Below are 24,174 nucleotides of genomic sequence, written 5' to 3'. Positions count from 1 at the left end.
AATGGATGCTGGGACTGATATAGGCCAGTTTAGCAGTTTAGGAACCTTTGCAGCATTGAGGGGTGGGGCCTTGGCCTCTGCTGAAGTGGATGGGTTGAGAGGAGGTAGACGGGGGATGGCTGGGCTGCTGGGCTATAGGGCTTCCAGCAGAGCAGGTGAAGCAGCTAAGGACAGACAGGGAAATGGAGCTAAAGCCTGGAAGACAATTTTGGAATGTGACAAACTGATGGCCACAAAAGCCATGAAAATGTTCCAAAGTGTCGTCATGGGTCCTGAGAGTCGGGGTTGGGGTGAGTGGAGGGAGGCCAAAGCCTTCTGGGTCCAGCCCCACAGGAGTTCCCCAAGATTCAGTCATTCTCCTGGTCTTTGGAGTCAGTGATGAACAAAATCAAGATCCCTCTTCCTGTGAAACTTAGACACAGATGGGCTTGTAAATGTAAAGCAAATTCAGTGCTATGAAGAGAGGGCATGGTAGGAATTTCTCGAAGGTCTTTTGGGTAAGGTGATTTGTGAAGAGACACCTGAAGATCTTAAAGCACAAGTGTATCTCTGGGGAGTGTTCCAGGCAGTGGAACCACAAGTGCAAAGGGCGAATGACAAAGCATGGGGAGGGGGAGAAGCTAGAGGGCCAAACCGTCACTTAAGACTTTGGCTTTTACTGGGAGATGGGAACCATTGCAGGTTGGAGCTGAAAGAATGGCATAATCTGACTTGTTTTATAGGGATTACTAGAGGCCCTGTGCACGAATTTGTGCATGGGCGGGGTCCTGTTGGCCTGCCCTGATTGGGCAGATCCAGGGCCAATCAGGGCCAGCCCAGCCGGGAAGAGGGGCCATGGGCCACAGGCGGTTGGCTGGCCCTGCCCCCCTGGTTGAACTCCCAGTTGAGGGGGAATTTGCATATTGATTGTGACTGCCCTGGGGAGTAGGGTGTAGGGAACAGTATGATCAGGGAAGCCCACTGGGGAAGTGACTGCAGTGGTCTGGGTTCAGGTGACTGGGAGTCCACCTCTTGGCATTGGCCCCCTTATGTTGTCCCCCTCCCACAGTGTATCAGGGGGGGACTGTGTGACCAACAGAATATAATGGCAGTGATGGTCATATGTATGCCTATGTTTTCTGTTAATCCTTACCTGAGGATTTTTTTTTTGCTTGCTTTTCAGAGAGAATGGAAGGGAGGTAGGGGGGGGAAAGAGAAACATTGATGTGAGACACACACATTGACTGGATGCCTCCCACATATGCCCAACCTAGGGCGGGGAGTGAACCCTCCACCCTTTGGTGTGTGGGCCAATGTTCTAACCACTTAGCAGTGCTGGTCGTATTACCTTTGAGATCAGGTTTTTAAAAATCCACGACTCCCATCTGGTTGTTGTTCTCCTGGATGATTCACTTGAGGGGAGCCAGTGACCACATGGTGAGCTGCTCTGTGGGAGGGCCCACAGAGCACAGAACCGAAGCGCCTGCCCGCAGCCAGCAGGGAGTCTGGAAGCAGGTCCCCAGCCCATCGGGCCTTCGGGGAGAGACTGCAGCCTCACGCGAGACCCAGTCAGAACCTCCCAGAGCTGTTCCTGGATTCCTGGCCTTCAGAAACTGAGGTAACAAAGGTTTGTTGTTTTAGCTGCCAAGTTTTGGGGCAGTTCGTTACACAGCAATAGGTGACTAAAATGATGACCAGGTGGTAGTAAACAGAAGTGGTTGGACCCATCATACTTTTAAAGATAAGAATTACGACAGATCAAGTTTGAGATATTAAGACATCCATGTGGAGAGTATAGGAGGCAGGCAGTTATAAGTCAAGATACAGGAGAAGGCAGCATTTGGACTGTACATAAAGCCAGGAGTCTGGTTAAGTTTGGAAGAGTGAGTAGAGCCAAAGAGACCTGGGTATTGAGCCCAGGGGAGCACAGCTTTTAATGACTAGGAAACGGTGGCAAAGGAAGACAAAATCAGAGTGGAGTGTTCTGGAAGGCCAGTGAGGAACTTCTGAGGGCGGGGGAGATTCACCTGGGCACTTGTACGGTGGAGTTGTTAAGATGAAGAAACAGCCAATCAATCTGGTAATGCGACAGCCCCCTTAAGGGGGACGGCAGTAGAGTGGCCTGGAGGAGGGGCTGGAATGGCAGAGAGAATGGACGTGAGGAAGAAGGGACAACCACACACACCTCTCTGAGGAGCTTTGCTGGGGGTACATGGGGTTAGGAGGGTATTTTGGAGGCAGCTATTTCCTGGTATGGTTATAAGCTGATAGAAACTCAGAAGAGAAGGGGCTGATACCCATGGAGAGTTTAAGGACACGTCCAAGGTTCCCCTTGAAGGAGCCATGGGCACAGTCTCCTTGTTGGGACAAGGGGCACAGAGCACCACAGATTGGGGCAGACCCGGGAGAGGTTTCATGTAAAACTTGACTGCTGGAAGGCAAAGAAAAAGTACTTTAACTTCTTGGGCTTGGTTTCAAGGTGGACTTTATTGGGAAAAGTTAGTGTAAAAAACATTCGAATTCATAAAATTTAAATAAGATAGTAAAATTATACCTTGTAGCTATAGTAATCGCTATATTAATCACAAATAAGGTAAAGTCTAAATTATTGCCTAAGCAAACGCTACTTCATTAGGCTACTGTTGTAAGCCCAAGGCAGGAAACATTGCAATTATTAGAAGTGAGCCCAATGATATATCTGCATTTGGAGCTGAACAAAAGGAAACAAGCAAGTTCTGATTATGGCATCATAACATTCTAGCCTGAAAAAAAATAAGCAACTTTTTAATATGTCCTGCAGCAGAGCACATCAGTAACTGTAACCAAACATTAAAACTCTCATTCCCATCACAGAGTCATCAGTGTTCTGCACGACACATGGTTTTACTGAGTTTCATGTGGTTTGTCCCTTCAGGACCTTTCTAGAAACGTTTCCTCTCTGGGGACCACTTCCTAAGACACCCAGTTTGCTTGCCCTGGTCATCTTTGGCATTGAATACCAGCCAGCCTGCCCCTCCCTGAAAAAAGGGTGAGTCAGATCACCCCTTTTCTCAGACCCTAATGCCACACAACTTGGTCAAGAATGTCCCTAAAAGTTAATATGGGATTCTCTTTGGTTATGGGATTTTTATTTAAGCTTATAAAAAAATACAGCTAGAAATATGCTCCTGAATTCTAAAAGTATTTGTGAGTGACTTAAACACAAGTATGTCCTTGCTAAATTCACCACCTGGCCAGGTTAACATCTGCCCATTTCCCTGTGGAATCTAACATCAGTGCTCTATTAGCAAATACGTCTGAGAGGAGAACGGTGACTGATCTTAAGGGCCCGCTGGCTGGGGCGGCCTTAGATGCTGTCCATGGCTCTGAACTCGCTGAGCGCCTGCACGGGGTTCACATGCTTCTTCTGAGACGCCCGTTTAATCTTGGTCTGCGTCTCATCCTGTTTCTCTCTCTTCACCAAGGGCTTTTTCTCCGGTGCCTTCATCTTCCACGACACAGCTGGGAGGTTGAGGGAAGCCATACCCTGCGACTTCTGGTATTTGGTAGAGGCCACATAGGATGCCTTCACTGTCTGCACCACGGCGTTCATCAAGTTCTTGGCGGCCTGGATCAGGGACATGGCGCTGTCCACCTAAGAGACACAAACATGGGGCAGTGAGGAGCACAGGCCTGACCTTTAGCCCATGGTTGGGCAAGGGGGGAGCCCCCTACTTCTTCCCTTCAGGGGTGGGCAACAGCCCCATCACTAATTGGCTCTCTTCCAATGGCTGGCTGCTCTTATTCAAATACCCTGAAAAGGCCTGTTTCAGACCTTTTGAAGAAATAAAGGGAACAGTAACAAAAATGTAAGGCATCGTCACCTACCCTTCACCCCTCAAACAAGCTGGAGGAGGAGGCCTTGCGTCAGCCATCCTAGACACAAACCCACTGCTTTCAGCCTTTGCCAGGGGCACTGACATTGTAGCAAGTGATCACATGGTGTCAATTTCTTTGAAAGGAAATTCCGGGGAATTAATGGAGCCCAGCACACTGAGCGAGATCACCTCTTTGCCCTACCCCAGGTGAGGAGAGGTCCAGAACAGTGATATGGTAAAGAGACAAGGAGGGGTGGAAAATACTCAAGCACTTGGAGAGGTAGAGGAGAGTTGAGAAAGCCTTGCTATATCATCTTTGCAATTTTTGAACAGGCTCAATTCTTATGTGGGGGAAGAAAAATAAGGAAGATTAAAAAAAAAAAAAAACACCTGCAACTGAGGTGCAGCCAGCCCTTGGCCTCCAAGGAACCAACTTCAGGGATTTCCAGAGCTCACCTTCCCAGGGCAGGTAGGGAGTGTATGTGGACAAAGGCGAGACGAGTCCCACCACCCACTTCTTTTCACAGATGAAACTTACCCCAGAGACAACGAGCTCCCCACCAAGGTTCTGCACCTCGGCCTTGACTTTGCTGCAGATGTTGAGCTGGTGGCAGTAGAGGGCGATGCGCTGCAGGTAGGCCAGCAGGTCCTGCTTGCAGGCCGAGTCTGGACACTGACGGGAGAATAAGTTTAGCAGAGCACCCAGGCCCGATCTAAACACACCTACTCCCAGGGGTGTTTCTAAACCTCTCAGTGTGCCACCAAGAGAGGCCTCCTCTCTCCTGGCTGGAGCAAAGGGCATGATAGCTGAGGGACCCAATACCTGGGCAGTGTGGCTCTAGGCTGCCCTCTGCTTGGGCCCAAGCCCCCTAAAGGTGAGAAAAGCCCGAGTGCTCTGAGCTTGCTAACAACCATTCCAACAGCTCATCTGCTCAATTATGATGCACACTGTAAACACCTGGTGGAAGGAGAGGTTCGCTTCAGACAAAGATGGAGGAGTGAATCAAAGCAAGGGAACAAGCACTTGGAGACCGTGAGGTCTTGACCAGCCACTGCCCAATTCCTGTCTTGCTGCCAAAGCTTCGGAAGCTTACCCAGAGAGAGAAATACAGAGCACCTCTCAGGTATTTATAGCAAACATTTCCCTCTGGGAGTCTGGGCACAGACAAACCTGTAGACCATGCTGGAAATTTTGAATTTAAGAATGTTTTGGAACACAGCAGAGCCCTATCAAGACATGCACTTGAAGATGAGCGTGTAGGAAGACTGTACTGGCAGCTGTGTGGAGGGTGGTGTGGAGAAGGAAGAGGGAAAGCAGTAAGGAGCAGCCACAAGTAGGAGTCCAGGCGTGGGGCTGTGGAGGTCGGCCTGAGCTGGCGTTGGCCAGTAGAAGTACAGCACTTAGCACTGAATTCCGGGAAGAGGGGTCAGGATGACTTCTGAATCTTTGGCTTGAGCGATGAGGCACTGCTGTCCCTCAGCCCAGATGCAGGGTGAGAGGCTTGATACCTCAGGGGAAGGGCTTAGACTGCAGAGAACTGTAACTGAGAAACAGCATCTCTAGTAAATAAGTCTTGGAACACCGAAGGAAAATGTAAACTTTCCAGGAGGTAGGAACCACATTTTCTGACATATCACTACAGGGAATAAAGGGTTTATGAAAGCTGGGTAGTCGAGAACCCACAGTGCTGAGGACACACACGTCTGTCCCCAACTGGACACATTATCCTGCTGCTTCTAAGAAGTAAATCCACGGGAAGAGGCACTCACACACCTGGGGTCAGCGTGGTAGGCTGGCAAGCAGTTCTGAAGAGAACTAGGAATAAACACGTCCCCAGGGGAGGCTAGTTTTTAGCTGTTATTGAGGGCAGACACACCTCCAGGGATGTTCTCTCATGCAAACGGCTTGTCTCAAGAATTATCAAAGAATTACTCAGAAATTCTTAAAAATCTATGCTGGTTGGCAAGTTAAGAACAATTTTTTGAGATGAGAAGAGTGTTGTGTCCCCTGAAAACTGTTATTGCTGCCTCAGGAATGGACCAGCAGGCTGGGCTGCCTGAGACCCGTGTGGCAGGCCTGTTACTTACATGGTCTGCGATGGTGCGGCCAAGCTTATCCATCCTGGATCCTGCCTCTGCTATTTTCTTGGCAGCACTGATCACATCTGATGTGTTTTTGAGCGGTCCCTTACCTCTGGAAAAAGAGAACAAGGATCATTGTAGGTGAAGCCCTTCATGGTTGGCAGTGAGTAGAAGAGAAGATGGCTGCTCACCGGGTGAAGTCGGTCATCTCCATCATGATCATGCACATCTGCTTGGCCAGCACGATGATGTCGTTACCACTGTCGTCCCATTTGGACACTTCAGCATCCAGCTTGCTCTTTTCTTCCTGGAAGCTGGCCACCTGTTCTGCAATCTTTGCTTTTTGCTCTTGGGGAAGCTGAGCCATGATTGCCTAAAATCAGAAGCACAGAAAGCTCTTACATGAAAAGAATACGACATTCTCACAGTACATTAGCCAAAAGCATTTCCACCGAGCAACCTATGACAGAGGTAGGATAATGCTGTAATAGGTTTCATTTTGCCTGAAGGGCCATTCCTAACCCACTTTTAAGAACACATTTTAATGTGGAGGAAAACCAGAGTGTAAGGGTACAGGCTGATGTGGACGCTTCGGAATTACACTGGCACAGGAACAGAGCCTGCTTAATTGAGTTCTGCACAAGTTTCAGCCTCTGTCTCCTGTGAGAGCGCAGATGAGAGAAGGGCTAATGCTGGTGGCGCTTTCCTGAGCATTTCCTGTGGCCGCATTGCATCTTTAACTTTTCAAGGTGAACTGGAAGTGGTTTTAGGATGTAACTTTTAAAGAAGGCAGGCAGAGGACCTGCGGGGTGTATACACTTTGTATCTCTCAGTCGCACTGAAACCTTACCAAAGTAGCACCTGGGCTCTCCCCAAAGTGCTCATGACAAAGTGAGGCCTAGAGCAGGGATGTACTTGCTGTTCAACATGAGACGTGAAAAAGGATCCTGAGAAATCTTTCTTGGCATCCTCCCCAAAACAAAAATGCTACTGATGGAAGATTTAATGACTCGAATGCAAAGGTTCTGACTGATTTTCTTGAATGTACCACTGCTATTTTATTTAACCATAAATAAATATTTCAGTATAACTGAGATGGGCAAAGACCGCAATCTTTTTAACCAACATTGTGTTGATTAGATCCTAGGGCTCTCCTGAGGCAGGGTCCTCATACACCAAAGCCCCAGGGCACAACTGAGGAGACACTTTGGAGAAACCTACAATTGACTAGCAGGTGCCACACCTTCTGTCATATGGCCAGAAAAAAAGAGGGAAAATTGGGTTCTCAATATTGAGAGTATTTTCCTGGAAAAGAAAAGCTAAGACCTGAGAGGGACAGGGAAGGTCTGCAGAACAAATTGGCTTTTTTTTTGAGAGACACATTGATTGGTTGCCTCCCACACACTCCCCGGCTGGGGATCGAGCCTGCAACCCTTTTATGCGCAGGCTGACACACTATCCACTAAGCCAAACTGGCTAGGGCCAAAAGAAGTTTAACCGATTCCTTACCCGGGCACTCTGGCCAGCTATCAGCTGGTCATCTTCTGTCTGGACGCTTGTCCTGCTGCGGACATCGAAGTCTTCTGTCTCGAAGTCAGAGTCATCCAACTCCTCAGGAGTCTGCCACCAAAAGAGAGATATGAGCCAGATACAACGTAGGCCTCCCTCTGCCCCAAGCCACTCAGTCCACACCCTGCCTGATGTAGGAACACCCAGAATTTTCATGTGCAGTATTCTAAGCAGATGTAACAGCTAAAAGCACTCACTATTCGTTTGAGACCTTGCCTCACAGGTGCACCTGTGGGCGGCTCATCCAACAAACAGTAGGCCAGGGCACCACACCACACTTGCCAAAGGGACAAGGAGTTCCTTTCTGGGGGTTAGGGCTTCAATTCCCACCCCTGAGTCAAGACTCTCTTTGACATAAGATTTGTACTTCTTAATGTACTTCTCCAACAGCTGCATCTAAAGACAAAGATAACAACTGTCCACGGGAGAAAAGGTACTGTATTAAAAATAGGTATTTTACACATTAGGCAGTTTCTTTTCCACTTTATGAGAAAAAGAACATTAAATGTATTAATACTGGGCCTTCTCTTAGGGTACCAAAGGCTGCTTTGAGGGGTAAAAATAGACAGTGAAATGTTATGTATTTTTTCCTTTGATAAGAGGAAAAGACAGAATGTGGCAGGTAAGGTCTAAATACCAAAGGAACTGATTAATGGTCCTAGTTCTGCTTTAATTATGAAATAAAATTCTTATTTTGCACAATCTCCAGCCTCACATGATTAGCTGCTGACTTGAAACATAATGTCATTTGGAAGTCTCGGTAAGGGGGCAGGACAGCTGCCTGTGACAGGAGGGCAGGCCCTCATCTGCCCCAGGACCCGATCCAAGCCCAGCCCCAAGATTTGCTGTAAGGCTCAAGTGAGAGGACGTGTGAGAAAGCACCTGAAACCAAGAGACTGTACATGTGCAAGGGCCAGCCTCTCCCTCGATGGGAAGAGGTGAGAATAGCAGAGAGCACATCAATACAAGATCCCAGAATCTCTCTGACTTGGGAGAGCAGAACACTATGTCACCATTGCCCATTTTAATCCTTTCAGAGCTGTGAGAGGAATCCAAGCTGGCTGCCTGCCCCTAAGATGTGGTTTCCCACAACCCTACTTGCTTCCTCAGAAAGGACTCTGGCATTTGCAAGCACCTCCTGGAGGTAGGAAGTTTCAGCCACTCAAATCCCCAAAGGCATTAGCCTCCATCATTAAGGTTTCTTTTACTGTTTCTAGGTGTCTGTTGTCACAGAAAGGCTTCTGGAGAAATAGGGCTGCATTCATTGGCCCTGGTGTATGTGACCTGGGGATCCCATCACACCACTGAGATATGGCCTCTGGGTGTAACCTTGCATTCAGCCAGGCATCTGCATACCATGGGTTCTTCTTTAGCAGCAGCAGGACTGAAGAAAGCAAAAGGCTCCATAAGCGGCCCCACCCCAACATGTCCGGTGACCTGGGGCCTGCAGAACAGCCCACCAGGCAATCTCTGAACAGTTCTTTTTCCTCCTCACCCCAGAGCGGTACAGTCTTGCCCAAGCGCGTCTACACTGCATATAAAATGAATCCAGCCTAATGCAACTGCCTTAGAAATGGTCTCTTTCCAGCTGACAGTCCAGCTAGGCTCTGGAGCTGTCAGGCTGAGTGGGTAAAAAGTGAGACAGATAGATCCCTGCCTACCTTGAGGTCTGACTAGCAAACCATGGAGCTGTGAATGAAGCTCCTCTGACCCAACTAGATCGACAGCAAAGCAGCCACCTATGCCGCGGACAGGGGCTGAGGATGGCCACGCACTTATGCTCAGAACAGCATGTGAAGGATGACTGCTGCGAGACCCAGGCCTAGCACCCTGGGGGTACATTACAGAGGGGTTGGAGCTTCTCCAAACCTGTTTATGCCGACCCAGAGGGGGCTGAACTTTCAGATGGTGAGAACTGCTGCTCTCAGAGATGACGGGCCACATGGGGGCCATGAGCCAGGGAACATGACCAGGGCTGCCACAGTCGCTCATCCTCACCCTGAACTGGGATCTAGCATCCTGCCTGCCACCCCTTCAAAAGGGGGGGAGGGGCAAGGCTGCATGTGAAGAACGTCAACCTGCAGTAAGGAATACTCCCTTCTCTGAAATTAACTAAAAAGCCATTATTTTCTATAGTTTCCCTCTCACACAAATGGAAACCTCCTATTTGTGGTGATGTTTTGCTCTAAAATCATCAGGAGCAACTCATACTAGCTCCTGTTTTCAGTCTGAGTTTGGGCTCTAACTTGCAACTAAAAGGCATTTTAGACAATGTAATTAAATATATCTCATTCTAACAGCTTTTAGATTCATGGTTTTAATATACAGCCAATGCATCTGCTGAGTTCCAGAATGATGCATTGTTCTCAAGGTTAGCAAATGATAAGAACAAGCTATTAAAACATCCAAAATGCAGTTACTCACCCTTATCATCAACACCGCTTTCCTGATGTCCCGGATGCCATCGTACACCAGGCGGGAGGCATCGATAAACTCATTCTCATCCATGGGCTGGGCGGGGTCCGAGCTGAGGGCTTCCACGGCCGCTTCTACTTGCTCAGTGAAACGCGGCATAACTGCAGAGAAAGAGGCCCAGCAGACATCATCATCCTAGAGCCTCCCTGAATCCACCTCAGAAAGAGGTGTCTGATGAAGAGTCTCCACTTGGACCTATGTGAGACTTACGGCTGAAATAAATTAAATGCCATATTTTACAATATTTCAACCAAGACTCAAATCATCCTCTTTGTCTCTGACCAGATTTTACAATAAAGGATTTCGATGGTTGAGAACATTGAAGTAAGATTAATTTGAGGCCTTGCTTAAGAATGGGACCCTCCTTAAATTAGTATTTATTCACTAACAGAAGACTTAACTCGAAAATCCATCTTAAAAAGTGCTTTCAGAATTATTTCCTCAGCCCTGGCTGGGCGACTTAGTTGGTTGGAGCGTCATCCCTCACAACAAAAGGTTGCGGGTTCGATTCCCAGTCAGGGCACATACCTAGTTTGCAGGTTTGATCCTTGGTCGGGACATGCATGAGACGTAATGAATTGATGTTTCTCTCCCTTCCTCTCTCTCTAAAATCAATTAAAAAAAAATATATATATATCCTCGGGTGAGGATAAAAAAAAAAAAGAATTATTCCGATCATTAATCATGGGACCCATATGAAGGAAATGTGTGAAAGGCCTTAATTTGGCTGACCAACTTTTCACAAGTCTGATGTCCACTCAGAACACTTGAGTCCTGTCTCCTACTTCCCACCTGGGCTGTGTGGGGAGCACCAATGAGGCAGGGAGTTCCCATACCTGTGTTGGAGAGAAGCTTAGTAGCTTCCAGCACCTTCTCGGTGTAGACCCCTGGCTCATAGTTGTCCATTTCTGAGGTGACGACATGAATGACCCGGGCTGCCCGGCCTCGGATTGCACCAGCTGTGCGGTCCAGCCCGTCCACATCTTTCTCTTGGAGAGCAATGACACATTTGTTCACATCTTCCAGTATGTGATTCTCTGAGGAACAAACAAAAGTGGAATGAAGGAGAAGGCCTTTCATAAGAAGGGGACAATTTTTTTTTTGCCTTAAAAATTTTTTTCTCTTAGAGTTGTTATATAATAAATATTAGTTTCAGGTGTACAACATAGTGATTAGACATTTATGTAACTTGTGAAGTGATCACCCCAAATATGTCTAGTACCCACCTGACACCATACATAGTTATTACAACACTGACTGTATTCCCTGTGATGAGAAGGGGACAATAATTGTTGGTTGGCATGTACCATTTCACTGAGAGCTCACTTGGTGCCAGCCGTAGCGCCAAAAGCTTTTACATGCATTATTGCACTGAAGAGAAAAGATTAACTGCTGGGTTAACTGTCCTACTGAAACTCAACCTGTAATCACCTCCGAGAATAACAATCTTTATTCCAGGTTTAAAAAAAAGAGAGAAAAAGGCCCACCTGTAAGGCAGTTGTTCTTTAAGTCAAGCAGATGATTCAGATAACAGAAACCTCAAGAACTTCCCTTTCCCTTAAATAATCATGGACCTTCTGTATATCCCAAAGTCTGAATTAGGAAAGGTTTACTGTAAGACTGGCTCCCAGTGCCTCACCCTCCCTCCAGCAGATGCAGTGCGGTCAGCAGGGGAAGCCTTCCTGAGGGGCGCCGAGGGAGCACCAAGGAAACAACATTTCCTAACCCCACAGGCTGCAGGTGGGCCTGTTGTGATATTTGTGGAAATTCTTGAATTCTATTAAGCTGAGAAGTGGCTCCTACCAGTGACAGAGCTGGAATTGGAAGACACACCAAAACTATTTTTCCTCAAAACAAAAAAGCTTGACACTAGATCTTGGAAACCTCAGAGTAAGGCATTCGCTTCAACCTCATGGAGAATAGCAAAAAGGAGACAACCCAAACGTTCAAGAGCAGAGTGAGAAGTAAGTTTGGGGCACGATGCAGCTACAGAAGTGGAAGAGGTCGATCTGTAGGTGCAGACCCAGAACGGGGAAGGGAAATGCTCTCACCCAGGGACCAGCCGTCAGCCAGAATGACAGGGCTGCCCAGACTCCATGTTGGGGGGGGGGGGCGGGGGGCAGGAACACAAAGGAAAGTCCCTAGGTTATTACCTGGCCATTTCCTTCCTGCTCGGAAAGAAGCTGTCTTCAAAACATGTAAGAACTCTTAGAAACAGTCAAAGACATGCCCACTCTATTAAGCCAAGAGAGTACCTGGCACAACAGGTGAAAGACTAACGGTCCCAGTTCTGGAAAGCAGAATAATTAGTAGAAATGCAATCTGTTTAAAAACCACATCTGGTTAGTCCTCTGCCAGCCCTGGCTACCTTATGCTTTGACATATCATTACCTAGGACTAGTTCCTGATTTAATCCACTTTCAAAGCCAATACCCTTCTTTCAGAGCCTCTGCTAATGTAGTCACATTATATATAAGAATACGCTTCACCTCTTAAGTACCCAAAACAAGGAAGTGGTCAGGATAGGCTATTTCCTTTCATCACAAATACTCAGCAGTATAGCTGCGAATAGAGCCATCAGGCGCCCTGCCTCTGGGCTTCAGGATCTCCAGTCAGCCCCAAGAACCAACACCCTCCTTTTTGAAGTTCCCATGAGACTGCAGACAGGGTCTCTATAAGGATCTCTTTGTTCTAAAACCATGAGTATAAAGGGATAAGATGAAAAAAAAATCACAAAGAAATAATGATGTGAACAATTACAATTGAAAGGAAATTTGGTAAAAAAATCTTTGCTACAAAACTAAACTAACTCTTATCATATGACCCAGCAATCACATTCCTTGGTATTTATCCAAAGACAATGAAAACTTATATCCACATAAAAACCTGCACATAGATGTTTATAGCAGCTTTATTCATAATTGCCAAAACTTGAAAGCAACCAAGATGTCCTTCCAGTGAGTGAACAGATAAACTGTGGTACATCTAGGCCATGGAATATTATTTAGCACTAAAAAGCAATAATGGGGTGGGGACGGGCTACAAGGGTGTGAATAGGGGGGAAAATATTACATTCAACGAAGATTTTTTTAAAAATTTTAAGTGCATGTAAAAACAATAATTATCAAGTCATGAAAAGACATGGAGGAATTGTAAATTAATATTACTAAGTGAAGAAAGACAGTCCGAAAAGGCTACATACTATATGATTCCTACTATATGACATTCTGGAAACGGCAAAACTATGGAGATAGGAAAAAAAAAAATCAGGTTGGAGAGAGGAGGGATGAATAGACAGAGCACAAGAGACCTTTTTTTTTTTTTTAGGGCAGGGAATAAATACTCTAATACTATAGTGATGGTCCATTTGTTCAAAACCGTATAATGTAAACCACCAAGTGAATAATAATGTACATTATGGACTTTGGGTTATTCAATTTTAACAGATGTGCCCACTGTGGTGGGGATGTTGAAAATGGGGAAGGCTATGCATGTGTGGAAGGAGGTATTAGATGGGAAATCTCTACCTTTTAACTTTGCTGTGAACCTAAAAATTGATTTAAATATCTTCAAATATTAATAAAATTTAAAAACTTTCCAAGAAAACCCAGAATACATTAGTAACGCCTATTACAAAAGGGAAAAATGAATAACCACAATACAGCTAAGACGACCATAATTTAATGTCTACTAAATTAAAAATTAGACTTGTTAGGGGTACTATTGAAAGAGAAAACATTAAACCTTTTACATAAACAAATTTTAGGGGAGATATTATAAGAATAAATGAATTTGGAGTCCATCAGAAGCATCATTTACATAAAATTCTCTACATATTAATTTTAACTAAACAGAATGGTACTGTGCCTATCCACAACTGAATCGAACACATTTTACACTTGCATTTCATATCACTCAGAAAAGGAAAGGAAAAGTAAAGATGATGCTAACTAAATTATGAACCAATGTTTTCTCATTTCACTGATTTTAAGACTCATCCCTGCTTTAGGATTGATAATACGTGGGGATGGGGGGAGCACGTCTTAGAATCAACGAAGCATGATTCTCTTTGTGCACTAAACAAAGTGGCCCAACTTCCACCAAGGATTTGCTAACCTTCATCTAGACAGCTATGTTTTTAAAAATCAATTTAGACCTTGAATTTATACTGCCTTTCATCCAGATGAATGCAAACCAGGAAAGGGTTTGCCATTCTTTAGCGACAGGAAGCTTTCTATTTCAGGAAGTTGACTAAAGTAATATTCTCTACCCTCACTGAACAGCTGTGTCTAGGAAAACCCCAGCCAGCTGAGGCCACCACACACCCAGGACACAGCATCAACCCTGCTCTCCACACTGGTGCCATTGGACAAGTGCAAACATGGGAGGGTTGGAGGTACCCACACTAACCATAAATTACTTAAGCTTTAATTGAAATTCCCAGGGAACTTAGCATGGGTCCATTATGAGTAGACACACCAATATGTACCCCATTAAAGGCTCTGATTGTTCATTACAGTCTTTTTTGCAGGTGCTTCTAACAAGGAAAAAAGTCATATACATACAACAGTATTTATTATGGACACTATTATTATGTCTGTTTTTCATCTGGAAACCTTTTTAGGTCCATCTCTACAGATCTAACCCATCTATTTTAATGGCTGTGTAGTCCCTATTAAATAGATGGAAGGACCATAAATCACTTACTCAGCCTTCTCTTACACCTTTTGGTTGAAGTGAACAGCCTGGTACAGATATTTTGGCAAACATTTGTGTACAAGTCCCTGGGGAAAGTCTCTAGCAACAGGATTACTAAATCAAAGGCATACCGTTTAAAGTAGATGTTTGGTACCTAATTGCCATCTAGGAACCAAGCCAGTTGGCACTCTCCAAAAAAGGATGCATAAACTTATCCATCAGTCCACAATGCACGGCAGGGCCTGTCCTGCATACCCTTTGCTCTGGATATCTTTATTGGTACAAGTTTATGCACATAGAGGTAATATTGTTAACAAAGGACTTACTATATAACAGGAAATATTCGATTGCTTGACATTTATCTAAATGGTAGCTATTTTTATTTTTTTTTAAATCACCATTGCCCTAAATGGTTTGGCTCAGTGGATAGAGCGTCAGCCTACGGACTGAAGGGTCCCAGGTTTGATTCCAATTAAGGGCACATGCCCAGGTTGCAGGTTCAATCCCCAGTAGGGAGGGTGCAGGAGGCAGCTGATCAATGATTCTTCTCATTGATATTTTTCTCTCTCACCCTCTCCCTTCCTCTCTGAAATCAATATAAATATATATATTTTAAAATCACCATTAATTAATGAGGAAACTGAGGCACAGAAGTATTGAGTAACCTGCCTGAGGCCACACAGCTAGTGGGCACTGGAGTTAAGAAATCAAATCTAACTTCATCACTACCTATGCCACTTCCTCAAAAGAGAAACTCTTCAGTTTTGCATTTTTGCTATAAAACACAAAAACAAAAATTAGGTATAGTAATTTTTATTTAATGTCCTCCAAATCGTACCAGATTCTTTGGGCACACTGATACATAATGAAGAAAAAAGTACAAATTACCACTCTTGTGTATTGCCCCAAAGTATCTAATGTAATATGTTATATGCTTCTAAGAGCATATGGTAAAGCAATGTAATAAACCAATTAGAACCACCTGCAGCTTTAAAAGTAAAAAAATTTAAAAAGCAACCAAAACTTCCAAGTGTAAGCAGAGTAAATGAATGAGAAAGTAAATTGTATTTCCATGGAAATCATTTATCAAATACAATTCAAATGAAATTCCAACAGTCTTTATCACTTTGTTAAATTTCAAACCACCATCCTTATGGGATCAGTCAATGCAAATACATTCGTGATTTGCTGAATGCTCCCTAGTATCCTAAACCATCTACAATATTTACAAGGCAACATTATGAATAGAACAGCTTGGGGGAAAGGAATCCCCATTTCCTCTTCCCTGAGAGTGGCATGCATGTACCTCTCTCTATTTTCAAGTGCCACTGTCTCATATTTGATATGCAGTAACCCAAGTTCTCCTTGCCCTGCGGATTCAGAAAACACTGGCATCAGGGTCTTGCAGATGACATGCAAAATGGCCACTACTTTTTGAGCCACAAATTTAGGATATGCCTTGTGATAAGTATAAGGGAAGTTAGGAACCAATGGAACAGAATATCCAGGAACAACAGAACTAAAGCAGCATAGTAGGGTCCTCTCAGTCCTGATCCCTAAATAACTTCCGCTTGGATAGGCTACAGCAAACATCCTGGCCCTATGGATTCCAAGAGGGAATGTGATGGTGGAAAATCATTAGTGGAAATAATCTATAAAAACCCACTGCCAACGGGCCACGAGGCAACAAAATACAGTAGAGAACCACCACTCTAAGGAGTCAAGCGGCATTATCACTTTTCATTTGGCAACATTTCATGAAGCCCACCAACCTTAAGGCCCATCTCCCCAGACAACAATCACCCGTGGTGGGGCTTAACCTGGTAGCCCCCTGCTCAGAAACTGATGGGACTACTGAAGCACCAGTGTGTGTGAGGGCAAGAGGAAATTGGCCAAGGGGGAAGATCAGCATGAGGCCAAGACATGGCTTCTCATCTAAAGACTGCCCCTGACTAGTGCAGAATGACACCTGCTCTCCATTCCACGGTGCATATCCAGAGATGCTTAGCTGCACAAGGACCAAGAACTGGGACCAGAGGGGGCCTCCCCAATTAAAAGTGAGGTTCCTCTCAATGAGAGCCAGCCAAGACTACCCTACTAGGCTATGTGTCATGAGATGGGGAGACATCTCTAGTCCCCCTCCACCACAAAAAATGCTAAAGCTGGGTGAGGCCCTTAGTAGACTGAACTGCAGATGGAACTGGAACCTCCTGCTTCAGCGAGATCATGTTTCTCCAATATTACCTCAATGAAAAGGGAGACCAGGTCTATACCCTGAAGAAGTTTGATCCTATAGGACAACAGACCTACTCGGCCCGTCCTGCTCGGTTCACCCCAGACGGCAAATATTCTCGACACTGAATCACCATCAAGAAATGTTTCAAGGTGCTGATGACCCAGCAACCGTGCCCTGTACTGTGAAGATCCCTTAAATTTCATGCCTCTCCTGCCACCCGTGACCCCTCTGAGACTTTGGTGTTCAAGCTTTTCAGTCCTGAGCCTTGAAACCTTCTTACCACCCTTAGTCTTTGGAATCCGGTGTTATTATTACCTTTGATCATGCTTGTGTTAAGCAATCATGGTAGCACCCCCCCCTTAAAGGGAACAAGTTTAAGTCTGCTTTTCATATTTGACCATATTAAAATGATTTGAAAGAAAAAAAAAAGTGCTAAAGATGCCACGGGTGAGGTAGATACATGACGGCATAAAGGACTTTGAATGCTAAAAATTAACTGGTTAATGGAGAACTCTGCACAGGCATTTGCTTGTCTGTTCCTTTCATCCTATGCCCCTAAAAAGCACATTAAAAAAATCAGGAATTGTTCATTATTTAATTACTTGACATTGCTAAGCAAGTCTGTGACAAAACATTAGAGAAACATACCATATAAAATTCAGATGCTCTGAAAATACCACCACTTTTTGAGTAGAAGAATTGTTCTGTGTTTTTATATGCTAAATAGAAACTGTCTAAACTCCTTTCCATCAAGTCAACCCTTATACTTCCCACAGTTGCATAAAAATTGAACATATCAGACAAAATTGTATCTGTTAAAGAATTTTATTTCTCTTTACCATTCTTCTGTTTTATGTCACATACCCTAACCATACTGCCTGGATTTCACTAACCACTAATGCAGAATCCCCGTTGTTCTCTGATTTGGAGATGTATGAGGGATATTTGATTCTCTTTCATTTTATTTTGCTGTAAGAACTGAAAATCCCTTTAGACCAAGCCTGATACACCCACTCTAATCAGTAGAGGGGAAGTTTAGGAATGGCTTAGCTAGCTCCAGAGGGGTGCTTTGCACTGAGAATTCTGAATTTGTTGTTTACTTAAAAGTGTGCTGTGAAGGTAGGATGTTTTTTTCTAAACCTATGAAAAAGACTAATTCAGTACTTTATTGGGAAAAACAACGGAAGGCCAAGATTTCCAAAAAAGGCCATTTGCTGCATTTTTGGCACCTGCAAAGATGTGCTTCCAAATGAGTTTTTGTTTTAAAGTACCAGCACCTGTAATTTGGTGTTCCTGCAGCAGCACAGTTTACACCCTTTTTTGCAGTTTATGGATTGCCTGCTCCTTACTCTATCAAGTAGAGCCACCAATCCCAAGGAAAGCAGGCAGAGACTGGGGGACATTGGTATGCAGAGCACACTGTCACCTTATGTAGGTCACTGCTGGAGGACTGTGCTGTGCATGTACTTGGGCCCCGCTTCTGTTTCAAGCCCCACTGCCACTCGCACTCCCACGTTCCAGCCTGCGGTTTCCTTGGGCGAAAGGTAGTTTCAGCCCTACAACTACCCAGCACTGACTGCCCAACCACTGGCCTCAGGATGTCTGGCACCTCCAGGCAGCAAGCAGTGCAGCCAAGGGCAGCAGAGGATCCATTAAATGGAGAGTGCATTTATACTTAACTCTACGGAGATGGATTGAAATTTATCTCTGTGCAATAAACAGTGAATTGCAATTGACAGACATTTTCTATATGAATGCAATTTACTATGTCATTACCAATTTATGTTTATATAATGAAATCAACTGTTTTTGTGAGGTGAATTACCCAGATTTATTTTTTTGCAAGTTCATAATTAAATGGCATTTAAATATTTCCTCTCTGTTTTCTGTCTGTGTATCATACAGTCTTTTGAAAAGTAGTCAGTCCAACTATGATCATTTGTGAGTGAGAGAGAAGATTTCCAAGCAGGGGAAAAATTATTTTCAAAAAGAAACTAAAGGTGATGTGTTGGTATTCCCTTCTCCTAAGTTTCACTGCCTCATAACAAAAAACCACAGCCTCTACTAGGATAAAGGACATTTTTTCTAAACACAACAGCAGGAAGAGTGGTGGATGGTATGGTGCTGTACAGGTCAGTGGCAAAATCCTACTCTTAACAAACAGGGAAAACCCTCTGCCAGCCAGTTTTCTAATTGAAGCTTCTAAGATCAAGACCAGCCCACCACATGGGAAACAACTCCAATGCCACCTCCCATGGCTCAGGAGTCTGGTAGCTTTTCTTGTTTTTTTTGTTTTAATTAAAATGAAAACCAGCACAGGATTATTGCTAGAATAATTTACCTGCCCAGAGTTGGGCGCGTTAAGATTGCCCATTATTGTAACTTAGGCAAAAGTAATTATGCACAACCTCACAAGCCTCTCCGGGGAACCAGCTGATTACCTGAGACAGCCAAGAAGTCATCAATGGAAGTAATGTCATCGACGGCATCTGTGAGAACACGGACTTGTTTTTCCCACTGTTCTTTAAAAAGATCCATGTTCTCTTGGGCCAGCTTACTCTGTGGTTTTGCTGCTAAAGCCAATGCAGCATTAATAACCTGCAAAGATAGTCAAGTTCACCGTTTAATTTTCAGAATCAATAAAACAAAACAGGTGGGATAACATGCTCAGTAGAGTGGCGATGGCTTTGTTTCACATGCATTTTACAGGACACATGATACCACATGTTTCACTATAACACAAAGCTGGAATAGAGAAATGTGTTAAATAGGTTTTTAAATCTGAATGTAGAAGCAATACATTTGCAGTATAGAACTATAGTAATACACTGAAAATGTGGATAATTACAAACAAACAAAAATATCTAATCTTTCCACTCTGTGATAGCAACTCTATAATTTTTTATATTATATTCCAGGCTTTATTCTCCTCATATACATATGTATGTATGCATGTCAAAAAAATACACAATTAGAATTATGTGCTACATAATTATTTCTTTTAAATACTTCTCCAGCCGAAACTGATTTGGCTCAGTGGATAGAGCATCGGCCTGCGGACTGAAGGGTCCCAGGTTCGATTCCGGTCAAGGGCATGTACATTGGTTGCGGGCACATCCCCGGTAGGGGGTGTGCAGGAGGAAGCTGGTCTATGTTTCTCTCTCATCGATGTTTCTAGTTCTCTATCCCTCTCCCTTCCTTTCTGTAAAAAATCAAATATATTAAAAAAATAAAATAAAATAAATACTTCTCCATATCATCTATACACACACACACACACACACACACACACACACACACACACACACAAAATAGAGAAATATGCTAATTAACCGGGATGCTGTAACGGGTCGACCGGACAGGAGGAGGTTGCGTGCGCAGCATCAGGGGTCGGGGGGCAGGGGCCTCCGTGCACCTGCGCTGGGGGAGGGCCTGATCAGCAGTGGCCGCGGCTGCTTCAAGGGCCGGAGAGGAAGGCAGGGCCGGACCGGCGACTAGAGGGTGGGCAGCACCACGCAATTTCGAATCGCGCACTAGGCTCCTAGTTAAATATAAGTCTAAAAAATTAACTGTTTATTCCATCTTATGGATGCACATCACTATTTTCCTATTGTAGGGATATCTATGTTTGTTCCAGCTACCCACCATTCTTAATAATCTTATGATACACATTTGGCATTCCAGGTTCTTGATACATTATCAAAGCACAACTGTGAATAATAAATTGTATTCTAACCCAAGCATTTTTTTAAACAGGCATATTTGACATATCTGAACATAAAGTATAAAATTTTTGAAGTTTAAAAAGTTATGTCTTTAAAAAATGGCTTTGAGATAGAATTCACATACCAAACAATTCACCCATTTAAACTGTACAATTCAATGATTTTTAGTATATTCACAGGTGTACAACCATCATCACAATCATAATTTTCATAACTCCAAAAAGAAACCCTATATCTGTTAGTAGTCATTTTCTATCAACATTCCTTAACCCTATCTTCTGGCAACCACTAAGTTAACTTTTTGTCTCTGTGGATTTGTCAATTCTGGATATTTAATATAAATGAAATCATATATTAATATGTGTATTTTTATAACTAGCTTCTTTCACTTAATGTTTCTAAGGCCCATCCACATGCTATAAAATGTATCAGTATTTCATTCCTTTTCTTTGATCAATTAGAGGCCCGGTGCATGAATTCGTGCATGGGTGGGGGGGTCCCTCAGCCTGGCCGGCAATCGGGGCCAATAGGGGTCGGGGGGGAGGGACCACTGGAAGTTGGCCTGCCGTAGGAGACTGGTTGTGGGAGTGCACTGACCATCAGGGGACAGCTCCTGCATTGAGCGTCTGCCCCCTGGTGGTCAGTGCGTGTCATAGTAACCCATCGACAGTCACTTAGGCTTTTATATATATAGACTAGAGGCCTGGTGCACAGAATTCGTGCACGGGGTGGGGTGGGGGTGTCCCTCAGCCCAGCCTGAACCCTCTCCAATCCAGGACTGCTGGCTCCCAACTGCTCGCCTGACTGCCTTCCTGATTGTCCCTAACTGCTCTGCCTGCCAGCCTGATCACCCCCTAACCACTCCCCTGCCAGCCTGATTGATGCCTAACTGCTCCCCCTGCCAGCCTGTTTGCCCCCAACTGCTCTCCCCTGCAGGCCTGGGTCCCTCCCAACTGCCCTTCCCTACAGGCCCGGTCGCCCGCATCTTCCCTCCTCTGCCAGCTTGGTCACCCCTAACTGCCCTTCCCTGCAGGCTTGATTGCCCCCAACTGCCCTCCCTTGCAGGCCTGGTCCCTCTCCCAACTGCCCTCCCCTGCAGGCGTGATCGCCTCCAACTGCCTTCCCTTGCAGGCCTGGTCCCTCCTAACTGCCCTCCCCTGCTGGCCATCTTGTGTCCACATGGGGGCAGGATCTTTGACCACATGGGGGCAGCCATCTTGTGTGTTGGAGTGATGGTCAATCTGCATATTACTCTTTTATTAGACAGAATAGAGGGCTGGTGCACAGGTGGGGGCCGGCTGGTTTGCCCTGAAGGGTGTCCTGGATCAGGGTGGGGGTTCCCTTGGGGCATGGGGCGGCCTGGGCGAGGGGCCTGTGGCGGTTTTCAGGCCAGCCATGTCCCCCAGCGACCCAAGCGGAGGCCCTGGTATCTGGGGTTTATTTATCTTCTATAATTGAAACTTTGTATCCTGGAGCGGAGCCAAGCCTTCTGCTTGCTCCGTGGCGGCAGCCATTTCTGTTGGGACTTATGTATCTTCTATAATTGAAACTTTGTAGCCTTAAGTGGAGGCCTGAGCCAGCCAGGGTGTGCAGAAAGCTTGGCTTCAGCGGCAACCCTAGCCTCCTGCTCTTTCCAGCTCCGTGGCTGCCGCCATTTCTGTTTGGATTTATGTATCTTCTATCATTGAAACTTTGTAGCCTTGAGTGGAGTCCTAGGCCGGCAAGGGCAGGTGGAAAGCTTGGCTTCCTCCATTGCTGGGGAAACCCAAGCCTCCTTCCTGCTTTCTGTGGTGGTAGCCATCTTGGTTGGGTTTATTTGCATATTTGTTCCTGATTGGCTTGTGGGTGTAGCAGAGTGATGGTTAATTTGCATATTACTCTTTTATTAGATAGGACAATATGCCATTATATGGCTGTATTGTATTTCATTTATCCATTCACCAGTAGGTAAGACATTAGAACTGTTTCCACATTTTAGCCATTATTAATAATGTTGCTATAAGTACATGTTTTTGTGTTTTCATTATTCTTGGGATATAATTAGTAGTGGAATTGCTGGATTATATGGTTAACTTTATGTTTTACATTCTGGGAACTGCCTTACTGTTTTCCAAAGCAGCTGTAGCATTTTACATTTCCACCAGCATGTATGAGGGTTCCACTTTCCCCACTTGATTTTCCTTTTTTCTAAAATTATTGTCATCCTAGTGGGTGTGAACTGGTATCTCACTGTGGTTTTGATTCTCATTTCCCTGATGGCTAGATGGGTATAGTTCTTTTTATGCACTTAATGACCATTAGTATAAATTCTTTAGAGAAATATCTACTCAGATTCTTGGTATTCACTGAATGAGTAATGAAAGTAGTATGAAAATGAGCTGAGAGAATAATAAATTAAGATTTCTAAGCTCTGGTGGGAAGGGGGTACTGGGGGTTGGTGAAGAGATTAAGCAAAAAAGAAAAAAGAGAGAAAGAACTCCTGGACACAGACAACAGTGTGGTGAATGCAGTGGAGAGGGGGGTGGGTGGGAATGGAAGAAGGTATCCAGGGGATAAATGGTGCTCAAAAAAAAAAACCACCAAAATTTAAAAAATACTGAAAAGTTTTCTAAATACAAGGTGCTTATGGGTTATTAAAAATAAATGTGTTTCTAATAATGCAACTTGGAAGGGAAGCAAAGATAAGAGGAAACTGATGGTGATGGAGTGGAGATCTGGATGAAGCAGAAAAATAGTTATCATAGAGGCATTTGAGCACACAAACTTGATGGTATGAGTTGGGGATGGCTTTTTTCTAGGTAAAATAGGAACCACATACCTACAGGTCATGTGTGTAACTCCCAAATGATTGGAGGGATATGCCAAAGAGTTAGCCCCCAAAAACTGTAGTTGTAACAAACTGAAGTATTAGACCTGCTAGACTGGTGCGACTGTTCCTCTTTCCCACTAAACAACAGGAAGTGAAAACTATCAAGACAATCAGTAAAAGATTCCTAGGCACAGGGGGACTATGCCATCCAGTTAGTAGTTACTAATAGCCCACTACTTTCTAGTGTATGAGTTTGGATAATAAATTATTTGGAAGAAAAGACATCCTATCTTTCTCGTGTTATGCTGTGGTCTCCCATATTTTCATCATTTCAAGGCTTGTTTTTTATCTCTCTTTCTTCTTGCCATTCATTTCCACTAGGTGCTTCACCATTGTGGACTACTCACTTCATTAATTAACTCATTAATTCATTCATGTTTCAATGAATCAGAGTGAAACTAGACCTTGTAAGAATATTTGTCTGAAGAAAATGTTTCCAATGAGAGCCAAGTAAACATAGACTGGGACTTAATTATATGTTTTAAATACTACGATAATTTTCCCTTACAAAGAGAAAATTGCTTTCTTTTGTTCTGTAATACATCTTATTGCATACAGTATATGGGAGGAACAGCACCTTGCCTAAGGTTAACTTTCTCATTTGACTACAAAACTTTCTCATTTTTACAAAGGACACCTGATAAATGGAACTGCCTTATGATTCAGCGATCCCACTTCTGGGAA

The 24,174-nt window shown here is 44.4% G+C and overlaps 1 protein-coding gene and 1 pseudogene across 2 annotated transcripts in view; one reads left to right on the top strand and one right to left on the bottom strand.

The window, feature by feature from the left end:
• Positions 1-2,447: 2,447 nt before the first annotated feature.
• CTNNA1 (catenin alpha 1) overlaps positions 2,448-24,174 on the bottom strand; it is a 202,031-nt gene continuing 180,304 nt past the window's right edge. For both annotated transcript variants that reach the window (XM_054717899.1, XM_008141738.3), the window contains exons 11-18: positions 19,338-19,494; positions 10,799-10,999; positions 9,912-10,063; positions 7,428-7,538; positions 6,110-6,291; positions 5,925-6,030; positions 4,375-4,509; positions 2,448-3,613 (exon numbers count right to left, since the gene is read on the bottom strand). In XM_054717899.1, the coding sequence (XP_054573874.1) occupies positions 3,326-3,613; positions 4,375-4,509; positions 5,925-6,030; positions 6,110-6,291; positions 7,428-7,538; positions 9,912-10,063; positions 10,799-10,999; positions 19,338-19,494 (1,332 nt within the window). In that variant the 3' untranslated portion in view covers positions 2,448-3,325. The remainder of the gene's footprint in view (positions 3,614-4,374; positions 4,510-5,924; positions 6,031-6,109; positions 6,292-7,427; positions 7,539-9,911; positions 10,064-10,798; positions 11,000-19,337; positions 19,495-24,174) is intronic.
• LOC103286253 (H/ACA ribonucleoprotein complex subunit 3-like) lies at positions 16,867-17,081 on the top strand (annotated as a pseudogene).

The sequence above is a fragment of the Eptesicus fuscus genome, chromosome 6 (assembly GCF_027574615.1).
Source record: "Eptesicus fuscus isolate TK198812 chromosome 6, DD_ASM_mEF_20220401, whole genome shotgun sequence".
NCBI lineage: Eukaryota > Metazoa > Chordata > Mammalia > Chiroptera > Vespertilionidae > Eptesicus > Eptesicus fuscus.
The sequence above is the reverse complement of the archived record's forward strand: the minus strand, read 5'-3'. Positions and strand labels throughout refer to the sequence as shown.